We start from the raw sequence: 19,422 nt of genomic DNA on the forward strand, positions 1-19,422 counted from the left end.
GCAGTAAAACAGACATATTGTCAAAAATACCTCTCTTGTCTACCACACACAATAAGCAAATGCTATGTCCAGGTTCAATGACCCAAGAGCTAACGTTGAAGCAAGAGGCACTGTGAAAAAGCCCATCTCTTTTGAGGTTAAATAGCTTATCCAGATTCTAAGGGAATGTATGACAGAAATGCCTGGAACAAGAAGAGAGTGCTACATTTTTAAAGCAGTAAGGGTTAAGAGAATACAAAATGTGGTGAGCAGACACTCAGTCATTACTGAATGAGGTAAAGTGAGGGGAAGCTGGGCTCCATTTGTTCATAGGCAGAAACTTCCCTACACAATATAAAGTTCCATAGAATAATTTTGCTACATTTCCTTTTCAAATCTTAGTCTCAAGAATAATTAACATTCAAGGTAACAAAAGATAGAAAGGTTCACAAAAATTACTCACTCTTTTCACTCTCTCTCCAATTCTTAGACTCCACTAAATCACCTGAATGCATAGCAGACATAATCTTCTGAGCAACACTGGAGAGTGGTGTCTTACAGAGATCAAAGCCTACAAATGCCTCATAATTTTCCATTTTCATAAAATCCTAAACATAAGACAAACATAACACCCATATATTAATTTTGATACTTCAAAATAAGAAACAATTAAGTTATTTGAAAAATTTTATGTACTGAGACTTGTGTAAAAATTACTATACTAACCACCACAGGAAATAGGTATCAACTGTCCCCATAATACAGATAAGATAGTAAAAAGAAAGCAAAAACAGTTAGAGGCTCAGTTGGCGTATTATAGTAAACAGGTAACAAAGTAAAGAACATATTTTCTATTTCTAGTTAACCAATTCTGCAAGCAACCTACTCAAATACTTCCTGAGGTTTGAAACAAATATAATCTTCAAATATACAAATCTAATAACATAAAAATGTTTAACTGACTTGGGTAATTATGACAGACACACAACCTGACATCCTGTCACTCATACTACTCAGCTATACTGACCCCTGGGCTGAGTGGGTAAAGGTTTGGAACAGACAGTACAAATCAAGTAGCTGGTCATACATCTAATATACTTGGCACTAATGTAAACAGAATTAGCAGTTCCATTAGCCAGGAAACAAGGTGACATATTTTTCCACATTACTGGAGAAAAGAAAAATTTTAAGTAAATTCTCTATTCCAAGATAGAATAGGAAAAAAAAAGGAACAAAAAGTCACCCATGAGGAGCTAAAATCAAAATCCTAGACAAAATTTATTGCTAGCTACAAATTTTTCAAGCATATTAAGATCTACTTAATAAACATTTTTAAACAATGTACAAATACAATAATTGACAAAACATTTTTGTTCAATGGATTACAAAAATTATCAGGGCTCATCTGCCACCTAAGAGATGGTTACAGCTAAAAAATTCCATAAAGACCACCTAAAATGAATAGGTTTTTAGACTGGAACTCCATATTCTTGGAGCAGGAATATTCTTGAAGGTAATATCTATATCTTCTTTTTTCTCTATAAAGCTTACATGGTATGTAACACAGGTCACATATAAGTCAGGCACTCAAAAACATGCGATGTAAATAACCGAGAAATAAGCTACTTCAAACTATTTTATACCAAGTCTTAAAATAATCTAATTATCCAAATACTACACTTGTATCCCAACTAATACAATCCAACATTTAAGTATTTTCACTCCAAAGAAACTGATTAAAATAGCATTATAAATCCTTTGAGCAACGATTTCTACGGAATTTTGAAATTTCATTTGAAAGCCATTCATGATGTATGAGTCACACTGAAGTCAAAGCATGCTGAGATCTGTTTTGCAGAAATTTTGAGTCCCAAGGACCCAGCTTCTAAAATGAACAATAGCCAGTGGAGACTCGACATTCTTTGTCGCGTAAGTAGGAACATTAAAAGAGTCTCGAAGTCTATAGCAGGGAATTATGGAGGAATCGTTTGAGTGGCAGAATTTTACTTTAGTCAAGTGACAGGACTTGGCTATTCCATATATTAACATATTGATTCAAAGTTCTACAAATTTTTAAAATATTTAACAGTAGAAAATTTGCTTCTAAAAAAATAGTAAAAGAGAGATATAACTAACTTTATTAAAAATATCTGCATTATATAATAATGCTCTTTCCCTATAAGAAGTTACCAGGATTAAGTACCACCAAGCAAATGTTCAAGTCATAAAAAGCACTAGTACTTTCAACAAACGTGTTACATAAGGAAAAAAACAAATTGATATAATACTTGAATTCATTAAATGAAATGCTCCATTGACCTCAAACTTAAAATTTTAGTAATGTTTATTAGCTATATTCTCCTCTTCATACATAAAACATTAAAATATAGCATATGTAGTAAAGATTCAGTTTTTAGTAATTTTCAATCTTGGAGACCAACAGGCTTAATATTTGATTGGTTTTCTAAATTTTCCACGATATCTTTCAGGTAATCTTCATCTTTTAAAAAATAAACATATAATTCTCTTTCCATTTGATGCAGTTTATTAGATGCCAAAAGTTTTCTTTTTGTTTTCACATCAGTAAGAATATCAGTAAGAAGATGATTTAGCTTATTCAGTTGAGATTCAACTTGATGAAACTGCCCCATTAACTCCTAAAAGGAAAATAAAAATGCTTTTAATGCAAGAGCTCTATTCATAACACCAACTATAAATTTAAAATGTAATTTACATGGAAAGAATCTAAATGATTTAATAATTGTTCCCACAATTCTAACAATAAATGAATCTCAATTAAAAATTCATAGTAGGTTTAATATAAAGTCTACATAAGATTAACTGCAACAACTTCTGTTAGGCAATTGTAAGTAACTCAAAGCAAACTCTTATTCCCTGAAGAGTACTTTATACGTAAACTGTTCTGCATATTCATACATTCAACAAATATTACTGAATGTCTATCGTGTGCCAAGCAGTTTTAGAGACTATGAATATAATAACGAACACCATCTCCTTCATGGAGCTTACATCCTGCTTAATTAAATCAAACCCTCTTTTAGCCTAATCTCTGTTTACTCTAGAGATAGAAGGTGCTGAGAAAGCCTTAAAACGAAGCAATTACCAGTAAAAAAAAAAAAAAAAACCTCAACAAAAATCCTCATTTTTCTTTTTTCACATTGTTATAGAAGATAGAATTACATATGACACATTCAACAATCCTGACTTACCATGTAATTCTCCGGCTGAAGAACCTAGATATGCTGAAGGCTTCACATTTAATAAACTGAAATTCCTTACTTCCTAACATTTAAAGGAGTTTATTAACAAGTTTCCGTGGCTTTCTTATCAAGTATTCTACTCCTATAAATTTTCAGCCAGCATTACCAAAGAGGTTCTCAGAAAATCTGTAGCTCTAACCACCTCAACCTTCCACAGCTTCTCAGTGTGGTCCACAAGCATGGTAATCACCTAGGATGCTTGTTATGAATGAATACAAATTCTTGTACTTCACTCCACACTAAATTACTCAAACTCTGCAACAGGGCCAGGAAGCTACATTTGAACAGGCTCTGGTGATTCTAATGTACAAATTCAAGGATGACAGTTTAACATCTCATAAATGCCAGTTCCAGGGAGCAGTACTTCTTCAACCACATTTAAAAAAAGAAAAATCAAGTAACGGGGCCAGCCTGGTGGCGTAGTGGTTAGGTTCACACACTCTGCTTCAGCGGCCAGGGGTTCGTGGGTTCAGATCCCGGGAGCGGACCTACGTGCCGCTTATCAAGCCATGCTGTGGCAGCGTCCCACATAAAGTAGAGGATGATGGGCATGGATGTTAGCCCAGGGCCAGTCTCCCTCAGCAAAAAGAGGAGGATTGGCAACAGATGTCAGCTCAGGGCAAAACTTCCTCACCAAAAAAAAAAAAAAAATCAAATAACATCTACATTACATTAAATGGTCTCTCTTTGAAGAAAAACTCGGTAAACTTGAATACAATGAGAAACAACAATCTCACCTTTAATTTTAATCTTGAAGATCTTAACAGTGGCTAAAATAATACTTCTATACTTAAAAATATTCAATTTCATTAATAATAAAAATGAAAGTTAAAATTGATATGGATGGCATTTTATACCTCAAGGCTAGGGAAAAACATTAAATGATGATATCCAATACAGATTATAGTGAAATCACCATATTTTAGTGATTCGAGGATGCAATGTTTCCCATTTTAACATATCTGATTTTAACATATCTGAAATCAATATGCATTTTATAACCGAGAACATCATGTGATTGTTATTGACCAGACACTCATAAGAAATGTTTTATCGCCAACATTTAAAAATTTTTTTTTATTGCAGTAAGAACACACATGAGATCTCCCCAATTAACAGATTTTTAAGAGTACAATACAGTATTGTTAACTACAGTCACAATGTTGCACAGCAGATCTCTAGAACTTATTCATCATGCATAACTGACACTTTATACTTATTAACAACTCCCCATTTCCCCCTCCCCAGGTCCTGGGAACCATCATTCTACTCCCTGCTTCTGAGTTTGACTATTTGAGGTATTTCATAGGCAGTACGCTCTTCGACATCAGTCTTAGCAACATCTTTTCAAACACCACATCTGACCGGGCAAGAGAAACAATAGAAAAAATAAACAAATGGGACTACATCAAACTAAAAAGCTTCTGCACAGCAAAGGAAACCATCAACAAAACGAAAAGACAACCTAACAATTGGGAGAAGATATTTGCAAACCATACATCTGATAAGGGCTTAATCTCCAAAATATATAAAGAACTCATGCATCTCAACAACAAAAAAACTACCAACCCAATTAAAAAATGGGCAAAAGACCTGAACAGACATTTCTCCAAAGAAGATATACAGATGGCCAACAGACACATGAAAAGATGTTCAAAATCACTAACTATCAGGGAAATGCAAATCAAAACTACAATGAGATATCACCTCACGCCCGTCAGAATGGCTATAATTAACAAGACAGGAAACAACATGTGTTGGAGAGGTTGTGGAGAGAAGGGAACTCTCATACACTGCTGGTGGGAGTGCAAACTGGTGCAGCCACTATGGAAAACAGTATGGAGATTCCTCAAAAAATCAACGATAGAACTACCATATGATCCAGCTATTCCACTGTTGGGTATTTATCCAAAGAACTTGAAAACATCAATTTGCAAAGGTACATGCACCCCTGTGTTCATTGCAGCCTTATTCACGATAGCCAAGACTTGGAAGCAACCTAAGTGCCCATCAAGGGACGAATGGATAAAAAAGCTGTGGTATATATACACAATGGAATACTACTCAGCCATAAGAAACGATGAAATCCAGCCATTTGTGACAACATGGATGGACATTGAGGGCATGATGCAAAGTGAAATAAGTCAGAGGGAGAAGGTCAAATACTGTATGATTTCCTTCATTAAGTAGTAGATAATAACAACAATAAACAAACACATAGGGACAGAGATTGGATTGGTGGTTACCAGAGGGGAAGGGGGGAGGGAGGAGGGTGAAAGGGATAATTGGGTACATGTGTGTGGTGATGGGTTGTAATTAGTATTTTGGTGGTGAACATGATGTAATCTATGCAGAAATAGAAGTACAATGATGTACACCTGAAATTTTTACAATGTTATAAACCAATGTTACTGCAATAAACAAAAAATTAAAAAAAAAAAAAAAAAAAGTGGAATCACGCGTTATTTATCCTTGTGACTGGCTAAGTTCACTTAGCATAATTTCCTCAAGGTTCATCATGTTGTTGCTTATTGCAGGACTTTTTTTTTTTTTTTTTTGTGAGGAAGATCAGCCCTGAGCTAACATCCATGCTAATCCTCCTCTTTTTGCTGAGGAAGACCGGCTCTGAGCTAAGGACTTGTTTTTTTTTAAGCTGCATAATATTCCATTGTATGTATATACTACATTCTCTTTCTTTTCTTTTCTTTTTTTTTTTGCTAGGAAAGATTAGCCCTGAGCCAACATCTGTTGCCAACCTTCCTCTTTTTTTCTCCCCAAAGCCCCAGTACACAGTCGCACATTTTAGTTGCAAGTCCTTCTTGCTCTCCTATGCAAGCTGCCACCACAGCATGGCTACTGACCGATGAGTGGTGTGGTTCTGTGCCCAGGAACCAAACCCGGGCTGCCAAAGCACAGCACGCCAAACTTTAAACCACTAGGTCATTAGGGCTGGCTCCATACTACATTTTCTTTATCTGTTCCTCCACTGATGGACATTTAAGTTGTTTTCACATCTTGGCTATTCAGGAAGTGCTGCAATGAACGTGAGAGTGCTGATATTTCTTCGAGATCCTGATTTCAATTCTTTTGTTTAAGTATCCATAAGTGGGATTACTGGATCATATTGTAGTTCTATTTTTTAATTTTTTGAGGAACCTCCATACTGCTTTCCACAGTAGATGCACCATTTTGCATTCCCACCAACAGTGCACAAGGATTCTAATTTTTCCACATTGTCCAAGACCTGTTGTCTTTGTTTCTTTGAAAACAGCCATCCTAACAAGTGTAAGGTGGTATATCTCACTGTGGTTTTGATTTGCATTTCCCTAATAATTAGTGACACTGAGCATCTATTCATACACCTGTTGGCCATTCGTGTGTCTTCTTTGGAGAAATGTCTATTCAAGTCCTCAGCCTATTTTTTAATTGGGTTATTCATTTTTTTGCTATCACCAACATTCTTGATGTATAGTGTGGAAAAGCACAGATAACTTTGAGTCAAATAATGAAGAATTGGATGCTGAGTTTGAAGCTTTAGAAATACCCTAACCATTTTAGTTTATTTTTTCCTTTTTAATATATACTCAAAATCTATGTCTACCTACCCCTAAAAGATATCTTCTAATTAGTATGAAATAAAAATTCTAAATAAAAGAGTATTGTGTCAGTCTAAGTGAAAAAGTTTTTTCTTTCTTAGCAATTCATAAAATGATGATGTAACATATGATCAATGGTGTCTAGTAGACATTTAAATAGTGCTGGTGGCATTGTAAACACATACGACCCCTTTGGAAAGCAATATGACAGTATCAAAGGCCCCCTAAAAATGAGTATACCCAAGAAACCCAATAATCCTACTTTCAAGAATTCATCCAAATGAAAGTATCCAACAACAAAAAGCTATATACACAAGATATACATGATGTTGTTCAAGAACAAACAAAAGAAAAAAATGAAGACTATCAAAATATCCAACAATGGTGGACTGGTTACAGAAATTATGACACAGTAATTCAATCAATATACTGTAACACTAAAAATTAAGAAAATTATTTAGAGTGAAAATGTTTATTTCATAATGCTAAGTAAAAAGAAAGACTAAAAAAGATACGTAAGTAAAGAAACCTTCCAAATACTAGCCAAAAGAAAGATGGCATAGAAATATTAATATCAGATGAAAGAATATTAAGACAAAAAGCATAATAGGAACAAAGAGGGTCATTAGGTAATGTTAAATGGTTCAAGTCACTGCAATTTAAATGCACTAGGATAATAATTCACCACAATTTTAAACTTAGTTATAACTTATAAAACACTCAAATATAAAGAAGAAAATTGACAGAACTACAAGGAGAAATTTTCAAATCCACCATCATAGGAGCTTTTTATACAATTATCTAATAAATCAAGAAGACAAAATCAGTAATAGATTCTTTAAAGTAATCAGAGATATCACTTCACACTCATTAGGATGGCTACTACATATTTTTTAAAAAGGAAAAATAAAAAGTGTAGGCAAGGATATGGAAAAATTGGAACCTTGTGCATTGTTGGTGGGAACGTAAAATGGTGCAGTTGCTGTGGACAAGTCAGGCAGTTCCTCAAAAAATCAAACACAGAATTACTATATGATCCAGCAATTCCCCTCCTAGGTATATACCCAAAAGAAATGAAAACAGGGGGATGTGACCTGGTGGTGTACTGGTTAAGTTCGCACACTCCGCTTCGGTGGCCCAGGCTTCCAGGTTTGGATCCCAAGCACAGACCTACACACCACTAATCAAGCCATGCTGTGGCAGCGTCCCATATACAAAATTGAGGAAGACTGGCAGAGATGTTAGCTCAGGGACAATCCTCCTCGAGCAAAAAGAGGAAGATCAGCAACAGATGTTAGCTCAGGGCTGATCTTCCTCACCAAACAAACAAACAAACAAAAAAGAAATGAAAACAGGGACTCAGATACTTGTACACCAATGTTCACAGCAGCATTATTCACAACAGCCAAAAGGTGGAAACAATCCAAGTGTCCACCAACAGATGAACAGATAAACAAAATGTGGTATATACATACAATGGAATATTATTCAGCCATAAAAGGAAATAAAATCCTGACACATGCTACAACATGGACGAAACTTAAGGACATCACACTGCTAAGTAAGACAAGCCAAAGACAAAAGGACAAATACTGTATGATTTCACTTATACGAAGTACCTAGAATAGGCAAATCCATAGAAACAGAAAGTGGAATAGAGGTTACCAGGGGTTAGTGGGGAGTTATTGTTTAACAAGTACAGAGTTTCTGTCTGGGATGATGAAAAATTCTGGAAACGTATAGTGGTCATGGTTTCACGACACTGTGAATGTACTTAACACCATTGAACTGTACACTTAAAAATGGTTAAAATTGTAAACTGTATTTTGTATATTTTACCACAATAAAAAAAGTATTTAAAAAAACCCATCACAAGCCTTCCTGTTCCAAGGAAAGGTAGGCTTGTTATTCAGATCAATCCTCCCACAGGAAAAAATATAGAAGGCTAAATGAACTATTTAAAAAATCACAAAATGAGTGGGAGAAAAAGTCCAAGGTCCACAGAAAGTGGGAAGTCAAAAAGGAGACCCTCTTCATAATAAGCTAAGAACCCAAAGGACACAAACAATCTTAAGATCAGGATGGCCCAGAAGTGGAAGAGCCCTTGGTTAGAATCACCTGGGTCCTCCAAAACTCAGACTTTGAACCTAGTTTAAGGTTCAGAACTGGTAGTGTCCACAGTGTCTAACAAAACAGACATGAAGGCAAAAAGCATTTAAGGATCATTTATTTCATAATGATAAGAGGCTCCTTCACCAGAAAGATAGTGATTTTAAATTTGTTTGCCTCAATAAATGGTGATGGGACAATCTGGGTATTCACAGGAAAAAAAATAAATAAAAATAAAATTAGAACTCTATCTCACGTCATACATAAAATTAAACTCCAGGTGGATTAAAGAATTAAAATTGATCAGCAAAACCTTAAGATAAAGTAAAAGGGACTATCATTATGATGTTGACAAACCTTAACAAGATATAAGAAGGGCAAACCATAAAAAGCGATAAATGACATCAAAATTAAAATCCTAAAAAAAAAGCCAAAAACAAAAAAACAGTAACAAAGAAAAGACAAGCCACAAATAGGGAGTAAGTATACGTAACACATATAACTGACAAAGGGTTGGCATTTGAAATATATAAATAACTCCTACAAATGATTTTTTTAAAAAAGAACCTAAAAAACAGGCAAAGGAGAAGAACAAGCAATTCTCAGAAAAAGATGAACGGCCAGTAAATAACTGAAAGGGGGCTCAACTTCCCTAATAATCAGGGAAATGCAAGTTACAACCCGAATGAGATGCTATTTTACATCCACAGATTGAGAGAAATTTATAAATCAGACAATGCTATGTGACGAAAAGGATGTGGATAAATAGCATCTCTTAGACACTACTGGTACAATAATGACAGAATCACTATGAAAAACAATTTAATATACCATGTAAAATTGAACCTGTGATCAAGCAACTCCACTCCTGAGTGAGAGTGCGCGCATGAGCACACATACATGCACAACTATGAGACATGCAACAAGACTATCTATAGCAGTATGATCTACAACAGCAAAAACTGGAAATAAGCTAAATGTCTGTCAACAGAACAGATAACTAAATTTTGGAATTTGATATAGTGGAATACTAACTATATAAAAGAGAAAACTATGAATGAGCTACAGCTTTACATAAATCAACACACATGAATCTCAAAATCAGAATATTAAGAAACAAGTTACTAAAGAATATATCCAATATAATACCATGTATATAATGTTCAAAAACATACAAAACTAAACAACATACAATCTAGAAATATATACATGTAATAGAATTATAAATAAAACCAAGCAAATGATAAAATTAAGCATAGTAGTTACTCCTTGAAGAAGGGAGAGGAATGCTCTTAGGAGGAGCATGCTCACTAAGTGCATACAGAGGATTTTATGATATAAGGGGAATCCCCTATTTGCCAGGCTAGGTAAAAAAAATGAAGGGATGGTTGTATTATTTTTTTAAAAGTTCTTAGCATAAACATTACATACTCTTTTAGTCTGAAATATTTTATAAATTTTTTAAATTTCATGTACACTGATCAAAACTGAAAAATATATATGTGAACAAAAACTACAAGATATAAAAAAATACATTCTATATTAGTGCAATGGGATTTAGAGCAATATTTTCCTCATGTTAACATTTTCTTCAGTATCCTTTACAATGAACATTTTTAAAGCATTTTTAATTACTGTGGCAAGCACCCACCTGATCACTAAGCAAAAGCTGATTTCCTCCTTGATACAAAGCATCACAAAGCATGTCCACATCATTATTCAGTTTGGATAGAAAGAAAGAATGTTCTTGAGCAGATACTGCCAACTGATCTTGTACTAAAGAAACATCCTGTTTTAATTTCTCAGCCACTTCCTCCAGGTTTTCATGGGTTATAAACAATTCTTTTTTCTTATTCTCTCCTTCTAAAAGTTGATAAAGCCTAAAATGTGAAAATAAAAATTATAGGAAAAAACTCTCGTTAGTATAGTTTTCAAAATCCAATAGGGACATCTTTGAGGATAGCTAAAAACTTAAAAATATTAATGTCAGCTGCTAAATCAAGCAACTGAAAACATTCCAACTAAAATACTATCTCATTACAGAAATACATATTCTAATTATATCTGAATTCCCAGTTTTCCCATCTCCCAAGTTTTAGATATAAAATTCTTTTTTGACTTTAACTGCCAGTAGCCTACTTCAAACAAAGTACATTTCAGAGGTATCTCCCAAGAAAACACTTCTTTCACAGAACACAACTATGATGTCATAGAAATAGAAATGAACTTGAAACAGAAGACCTAGGTCTGAGTTCTGGCTGTTATGTGAAACCTAGGTCACTAACCTCTGAAATTTAATTTTCACATCTTAATAACCTATCTATTTTAAAGGATTGTGGTAGATTTAAAAGAGAAAAATTGAAAATATAAACTGTAAAATGTAAAAAGAGTAAACAATAAAGAGCTACATAAATAGTAATAGTAAACTTGCTACTCCAGTCTTGTCCATATTTGGTTGACAAATTAAATTCCTGATGAGCCATGAGGCCACTTTAACACTTCAAACATTAATGGCAGAAAAATCCTACAGGGCAAATGGAAAAATGTGAGGCAGCACCTTCTACAAATACCTGACAAAAAGGGTCTGCTCTTTTTCTCAGAATTAAAAGATAGATATTATTTTAATTATATTAACAAGTTGCAACAGATTTCATAAAACTGGTTCAAGCCCAAGGCTGCCAATTTTGCTCTTATGGGATGTGACACACAATTCCAGGGGGCACCATTCACATGGATCATGACGTCAATGCCACCCTCTGAAATCGTGCAAGGAGGCAGCCCTATCCATCCCCCTCATTTCATTAATAATAAAAGGATTAGATGATTTTCTTCTAGTCCTCAAGAAAAACCACACGTAGGATCCAGATTTTTGAGGCCTTGACTACTTTAGCCCTCTAATTTCAGTACCCCCATACCATCAATTGCTTAGACATCCAGAAAAGGATGGGAGCTAGCATTCATTCTCACTGATTCACCTGACCAGACATGGAAATGAAGTCTTCTCCACTCTCTATGGCCACCTTCTCCAAATACAGTCAATTCTCTGCCCAGCAATATCTACCTACTGTACATCAAGCTATATTCAAACTCCTGCCCCAAATCTAAAAGAAAGCATCTAAATAGTGGTGCCTAAAGGTGAATAAGACCTGTGTATATTTATTCCTCCAACCCATCCTCAGGTCTAAAGTAGCTACTTCCAGATTTAACGTAAATGGAAAAGAGAGCAAAAAATTAAAAAGGAAAAAGAGGCATATGAAAGAAAAGTGGAAGAAGAGAATAGACAGGTCAAAATTGGAGTGCAAAGAATTTTTTTAAATTTCCACAATTTTAGTTCAAACTCGTCTCTAATATTTTACAACAAACAAAAGGAAAAATAATTATTCACTAAAGAAACAATGGAGCATACCTATGAGTAGAATAATCCTTGGTATCAATGGTGTTCCTTGGATTTATCTGCTGAGATACTGATGGGTCTGTTAGCATTTCTAATCGCTGGTGGAGCATCATATTACTTTGACTAAGTTCTTGAACCAAATTTTCAAGTTGACGATATACGTCCCAATGCTTTCTTAATTCAATTTCATATGATAACTGTAGAAGTTCAAATGATGCCTTTTGTTTTATCAACTGATTTAAAACTAACTCTTGTCTCGCTGTATAATAGTCTTGCTTAGCAATCTGCAGCTCAAAATCTCCCTTTACAACTGGCATATTCAATAACTGGGCATTCTCTTTTACCACAGCAGGCAAACTTTTGTCTTTTATATGAGTGATTTGTTCTTCAAGTTTCAGAATCTCACTGTTCAAACCAGAAATTCTAGCATCCAAATTATCTTTGCCAAGAGCCTACACAAAGAAAGCAATTATATTTCAAATTGTAAGTATAAAGTTGAAATAGTTTTAAAATTATTTTCACTTTCCATTTTAGGTTATCAGATAATATGTTCACTAATAAAAACTAATTTCATATTATCAAAAGCCAAAATCAGAGTTTAAAAAGGAAAGTATATACTAAGCTAAGAGTAAAACCAGTATGAAGTGCTAAATCTTAATGCTATTACTACAATACATATACAGTAATGGCTACCAAAACACAGATTTTGTCATGCTTGTCTTACTCAATAAAAATTATTAGCACACTACTCAATGAATGCAAATGTATGCTTAAGTTTTTCTTAAAATTAAAAAATCTCAGTAGCTGATTTTAGCACTTCTACACAATGACAGGACTTCATACACTATTCCAAAGTTCATGTCAGTTACAGAAACTAACTTGGTGCTGTATTCAGTTTCAGAAAGGTTGTATTTTTACTCAACTATCTAGTGGTTAGGTTACCAAGAAAGCAAGCTTTCCAAGAGTGCAGATGGATATTCTGCAATACATCTATAAATTCTCAACAAAGAATCAGGGTTCCAGTCCACTGAACTAGATCTCTGACTTCATTAGCACCATGCTCCAGTCAGAGCAAACAAGGCAGAATATGCATAATACAGCAATAAGGCTCTTTACCCATACATCATAAAAAAGGAAATTTCAGTGTCATCTGTATCCGAACCAACATAAATTTCAAATTCAGAACGCGAAAGTACTTCTGCTTAAAATTAGCTAGATAATGTGGTTGGGGTTATAATTACTATTTCTGCCCTCCACTCAAACGAGGATCTATTTGTATGAAACACTGACACACCACAGCTAAGCGGTGAACAAACAGAAAACAAGAAATCTAAGTAGTTATTACATCCCCCTTTCTAAAGTACTTTAATATCAATATTATATTCTCTATTACTAACAATTACAATATGAATCCAGTCTCATTTCTTACGTTTACCTTGCTAGTGAGGCTATGAAGATTCTCCTCTGCCCATTTTATACTTGACTTCATGCTCAAATTACTTGCTTTCAAGTGAATTAACTGATGTTGAGCACAAATGTATGCTAGCTGCAGCCTAGCCATCTCTAGCCGTCTCTCCTCAAGGATTTCTTGATTATCACAAATAGATGGTGACTGTATATCTACAAGTTGAAAATTTTCTTCATTTGAACTTTCAACTACTTCATGTATACCCTGAAAGAACTGTTTTTTGGTATACAAGGTTAATGCTGCTGTGCTTTGCTCTTCTTGGCTTAGATATTTTTCCAAGGAAAACTGAGATAAAAACACCAGTGGATATTTCCCTTGACCCAAATCAGAATGTCTGAAGAACATCATCAATTTTGTAACTCCATCAGTAAGAGCCTGAAGTTCATTACCGATCTTAGTATTCATAGCATTTACAATTCCTTGACTCTGCTTCAGCTTTTTAGTGGCTGCTGCTTCTTTAACATTTAACCTCAGAGACTTGTGGCTAGTTACTGAAGCCATCAACTGGCATTTATTACGTCGCTGAATTTTTAGGTTCTTTAATTTCTGCAGAGTTTGAATCTCATCCTCTAACTTCTCTAGCTCTTTGTCATCCAGGATAGGTGTCTTCAAATCAGAAGTTTTACAGGTTTTAAGAACTTCATCCAATGCTGCTCCTTCTAGGATGGGCTTGCCTGATTTTTGAAGAATGCTAAAAGCTTCCAATTCTTCTTCAGACAATATGTTCTGTTCATTCACATTCCCACAAAACCACTTCAAAAATGATTCATCTTCAACAGTCTCAAATAACCAGTCAAAATCTTCCCCATTAAGAATATCAGCTTTGGGATAATCAATTTTTTTTAATGTTTCCACAAACTCTTTTCCACAACTCATGGTTTACCCAGATATTTTGTAACTGATATGGTTTTACAGTGTTAATATTTAAAAAATAAATCCAAATACAAACAAAACTAATTTTATGTTAAGTCCATAGAGAAGGGGAAAAAATATTTTTAGGATCTATAACGATATCTCCTGGGGGAGGAAAAAAACAAGTATTAGACCACAAAGAAAGGCGACTATATTTTTAAAAGGACAATATAGATAAATATCACATGATATTTGGGAACTATCTACCCCAGAGATAGTTACAGCTGAAATGTCTGGTGAAGATAAAGAGAAGCAAAATAAACAATTAGGGGATTATTTACAATACTGCAACAATAATGAAAACCTAAAACAAGAAAATCTTATTTTTTCCAAAAACAAAGTGGTTTAAAATACATTATATATTTCATACAGCAACAGTTCAGTTTTTAACTCAAAATAAATGGATCTAAACAAGTCCAAGCCATCATGTGGCTAAGTAGCCTCTTTTCCCTGCTCTTCCTAAGGAAGAAAATAGAAATGAATATGGTAAGTTTTTCGAGGAAGACTCAACTGAAGACTTACCTCAACGCCTCAATGAGCATCCGCCATTCACGCAAGAATCAACGTCCAGATACGACCAACCTAACGCAGAGAAAATCAGGGTTAAGGTTTAAGAACGACCCTCAACGTGAGAAGGGCCAAAGAACCAGCAGTCACTAAGTAAAAATATTCCAGTCATTTGTTATTCTTCAACAAACGCACCACTGAAGAATCCACGATGCCTTAACTACGAGAACTTCAGTGACGGTGACAAGTCGTACTGACCAACGACATACGTGACACATTCGCGGCAAAATGTCTTTTGTGTAATTCAGTTATGACACGTATGCATGTTAATAAGATACATCCACAAAGAAATCGGCATGAAAGACAGACTGCACGAGCCCCAGACTGGTGACAGGCTCGGCCGAGCTCAGGAGTATCCGCTCGCGTCCCACAGCGCCTCAGGGCCAGAGCGCTCCCGGGGCTCCTCCCTCACGGGCACCACCCCCCGCCACTGGCGTCCCACCCCCACCAGAGCCCCGCCCCCCGCCTCTCTCGCCGGCGCCCCTCACTGGAGCCCCGCTCCCATCAGAGATCCCCCCGAGGCCCCTCCCTCACTGGCGTCCCGCCCCCACCGGAGCACACCCCCGTCTCTCGCCGGCGCCCCGCCCCACTGGCGCTTCGCTCCCACCACATCCCCCCCGGCCCCCGCTCTCTCGCCAGCGTCCCTCCGCCACTCGCGCCCCGCCCCCAGAGGCCCCCCGCCCCCGACACTGGCGCCCCGCCCCACCACAGGACCCCGCCCCCGACACTGGCGCCCCGCCCCACCACAGGACCCCCGCCCCCGACACTGGCGCCCCGCCCCACCACAGGACCCCCGCCCCGACACTGGCACCCCGACCCTCCAGAGACCCCCATCCCCGCTCTCTCGCCGGCACCCACTCCCTCACTGGCCCCGCCCCCACCAGAGCCCCCCTCCCTCACTGGCGCCCCGACCCTGGCCCCCTGCTCCCTCGCCGCAGCCCCGCCCCTCGCCCCCAGCCCCTGACCCCGGCTCCTCGCCCCGCGGGCCGCAACTGCGCCGCGCGGCCGGCTCCTCGCGCGCCTGAAAGGAGTCTCCAGGGGCGCCCGGAAAAAAGAGGCCGCTAGGCGATCGGCGCCGCTCCTACAGCTCCACGCCCCACGACGCCCAGCACTGCGAGGCCACCGCCATTCACCTCAAGGACCTCGGTCCGCACCCCCTCAACAGCCCGCCACCGCGCTCCGCGCCTCGCATTGCCTCACGGGAGCGCGCGCAGGGCCAAGGCGGGGCCCGCACGACGACCGTCTGCGCAGGCGCGTTGTAGGAAGAGGCGGGGCGGCGAGGGCGGGCTTTGGGGCGGAGTTGAGCGGGGTCGTGGGCGGGTCGCCTGGCGGCGAGGGTCGGCCTTAGGCTGCCGGTGTGGCCCTGGGTCCTTCCTTGCTCCCCTAGACCTGTGCTGGGCCTCCACGGCGGGCTTCTCCACCCAGTTCAGCTTTCAGATGTGTTTACATTCTGTCCGCCCGGTACCCCAAATGTGCAGCGTCTAACAGGGCTGTTTTTAGGGGAAAGCCTACCCGGGGTCAGGAGCACGGACCCGAGCCAGCTCCCGGCCCTGTCGCTCGCCTGCTGCGTGACGGGGCAGCTCTCGGCCCGGTGCCCTCTTGTGTCGCGTCCTAGACGGTTTCGATGACCGTCCCCTTTGAGAAGTGCTGGGGCTGAACGAGCTCATGGATCTAGAGCAATGGGAGCAATGCCTGGTGGTCTTAGGGCTTAGCTGTTATTACTCGCCTTACTATCTCTTACAATGAACGTTATTTTGCAAAAGCACTTAATTCCCAAGCCCTCATCTGACCACTAAGCAAAAGCTGACTCCCTCCACAATACCATTTTCAAAATATAACTTTTAAAAAGTTGAAAATATAACTTATATTAACAAAGACTGGATACGCGTCAAAGACAGATTTAACTCAAGGTGAAACGTGGTTTCCAAGGAGGATGCCAGAACCACGACGGGTGTAGTCAATGAAAAAAAGAGTGCTGAAATTAGGTTGCAAAGTTCGATGCGAATCTGGTTGATGCCCACAGTCCAATGACACCAAATGATAACTTTGAAGTTGTCATTTGTATTGGACAGAATTCATTTGCATATCTACCAGACAAAAATCATTTTTTACTTACCAATCCTCTACAAATTAACGTCTAAATGTGCAAAGTCTGGGGTCCTGGTCATTACTACATAGTACTCCCACGACCCCCAACATCAAATGACCCTAACGTGGCTTGTTAGACAATGTCCTAGTCTAGTGTGACATAGGAAAGGCAGAAGTCTTTCTGGACAGTTTTTCTTATTCTTTTTAAGAGAAAAAAGAATGTTCTAAGGCAGATACAATGAATTAATCTTGAGTTGAAGATACATACTAGTAATTCTTCATTTCTTTTACTTTTTTATCCTCCCCTTCTAAAAGTCAATAAAGCCTAAAATTATCTGAAAAACAAACATTACAGGGGAAAAAACTCACCAAGTGCTGCAGCCTGAAACCAGGGGGGATGGACCCAGGAGGAGAAAGTCCTGTTGGTTAGCTGGGAGGCCAGGTTAGAGCCCCTGGACCGGAGGGCTCCCTTGGCCCAACAAGGGGCTGGAGATGGGGGCGGTGTGCAGCATGGGACGCCAGCCGAACTGGCTTATGGGGAGGAAGTGGAGGCTGTGCAGGCAGCGCCTTCAAGAAGTTTTGCTGAGGAGGCAAAGATTGAGGGAAAGAGAGAGAAGGGGGAGAATGACGGGAGATGAGGGGGTGGGAATGCAGAGCTGGGGGGAGGGTTTGGGTTTTGTTTTGTTGTAAGATGGGAGGAACTTGGGGATATTTATAGACTGTGAGGAGGAACTCAGAGGAGACAGAAGTAAAGATGCCAGAAAGAAAAGGGGCTGCTTTATAGAAAGATCCACAGGAGACAGGAGAATGAGACCCTGAGCACATGAGGCCGTTCTAGAAACCCACTTGTGTAGTGACTCCCACGTCATTTCCTGGGCCCACAAATTCTCCATGTGAGTTTGAATTATGACTGTAGTTATTTTTTTGAAAGATGTTTGCAGGGCCAAAAAAAGCCATAAAAATGTAAAGTAAAAATCGCAATGGGATTAGCCCCCCGAGTAAAATGACAAACATAATAGGTTTAACTATACAGACTTAGGAAGTTTTCTTTGGAAACTTGACTTCTTAGGACATTTTTGCACGTGGAATTTAAGAAAGCAAGTACATTACACTTACTTCCAGGACAAGCTTCCTTTCCTTCAATCGAAATTGTTGGAGGTTTTAGTGGAGTGCTTAATGGAGTCAAAAGATAAAGGGTACCCAGGAATGAATCTTCACTGAGAAAGTCTATGAGGATAGAATGGACTAAACAGAACTGTGGGCAGCAAGTGTCCTTGTGGTTGTCTTTTTCTCCTTTTTTTCTTCCTGTAGGAATTTTTTTTCTCCTATTGGTATTAAAAAACATATCAGATATATTTAAACTGTAGTCTGATGTTAAAGATCATTTGTTTCCAGATGTAGTTTTCAGTGACGGCGGCGGGACTCCATGCTTCAAGTCACGGGGAGTGAGGAGTTTCTAAGCAGAGGACTGACATTCTCAGACACATGTTAGAAGCTTGATTCTGCAGTAACAAAAGTGACACACAGGTGGCAAGAGATAGATGCAAGGAGGCTCCCATGTATTGGAGAGAGGAGGAGCGAGCCAGCTCAGGGCGACATGTAGGCATGCAGGGGCTGCCTTCAGAACAGAACCCTGGGGCTGATGGACAGAGAGCAAGTCTGGCTGACTCGGCTTCCAGCTGAGCAAGAAAGTGGCACTTTTTCCTATTAATCTTTCCTCTTCAGAAGAAAACAGAAGGCATCACCTATGCTGCAGGGCTTGAGGAGGGTGGGAGAAGAGTGAGTTTGTCTTCCATCGAGTTGACATTCATGTGACAAAGGTGAAAGCTCAGTCCTCAAACTCAGGACCGGGTTGGGGTCAGGAGCTCACCAAAATGGCCCAACAAGGGGTGGGGGGAGTTTTGGGGCTGTGCTTAGAGGGCTGTGGGAGGAAGGGGGCAGCAGAGGGGCCTGGGAGCGGGGAGGGTCTCAAAAAGGGCCTTAGGACAGGATGAGGAGGCAGAAGGCCATGAGGAAGGAGGGGTTGAG

General features: G+C 38.5%; 2 protein-coding genes across 2 annotated transcripts in view; both read right to left on the reverse strand.

Annotated features, from left to right (window-relative positions):
- The window catches only part of POLN (DNA polymerase nu), a 188,540-nt gene extending 173,273 nt beyond the window's left edge, over window positions 1-15,267 (reverse strand). The window contains 2 exon segments of the mRNA XM_014788829.2: window positions 443-587; window positions 15,262-15,267. Coding sequence (XP_014644315.2) covers window positions 443-581 — 139 coding nt within the window. The 5' untranslated portion in view covers window positions 582-587; window positions 15,262-15,267.
- HAUS3 (HAUS augmin like complex subunit 3) lies at window positions 1,226-16,527 on the reverse strand. Its single transcript, XM_004432224.3, has 6 exons — window positions 16,440-16,527; window positions 15,262-15,321; window positions 13,795-14,844; window positions 12,372-12,811; window positions 10,617-10,845; window positions 1,226-2,636 (listed from the first exon to the last, which is right to left on the reverse strand). Exons 3-6 carry the CDS (start codon window positions 14,701-14,703, stop codon window positions 2,403-2,405), a joined length of 1,812 nt encoding a protein of 603 aa, XP_004432281.1. The 5' UTR covers window positions 14,704-14,844; window positions 15,262-15,321; window positions 16,440-16,527; the 3' UTR covers window positions 1,226-2,402.
- Window positions 16,528-19,422: the final 2,895 nt, after the last annotated feature.

The sequence above is a fragment of the Ceratotherium simum genome, chromosome 8 (genome assembly GCF_057802395.1).
Source record: "Ceratotherium simum simum isolate JZ-2026a chromosome 8, ASM5780239v1, whole genome shotgun sequence".
Classification (NCBI taxonomy): Eukaryota; Metazoa; Chordata; class Mammalia; order Perissodactyla; family Rhinocerotidae; genus Ceratotherium; species Ceratotherium simum.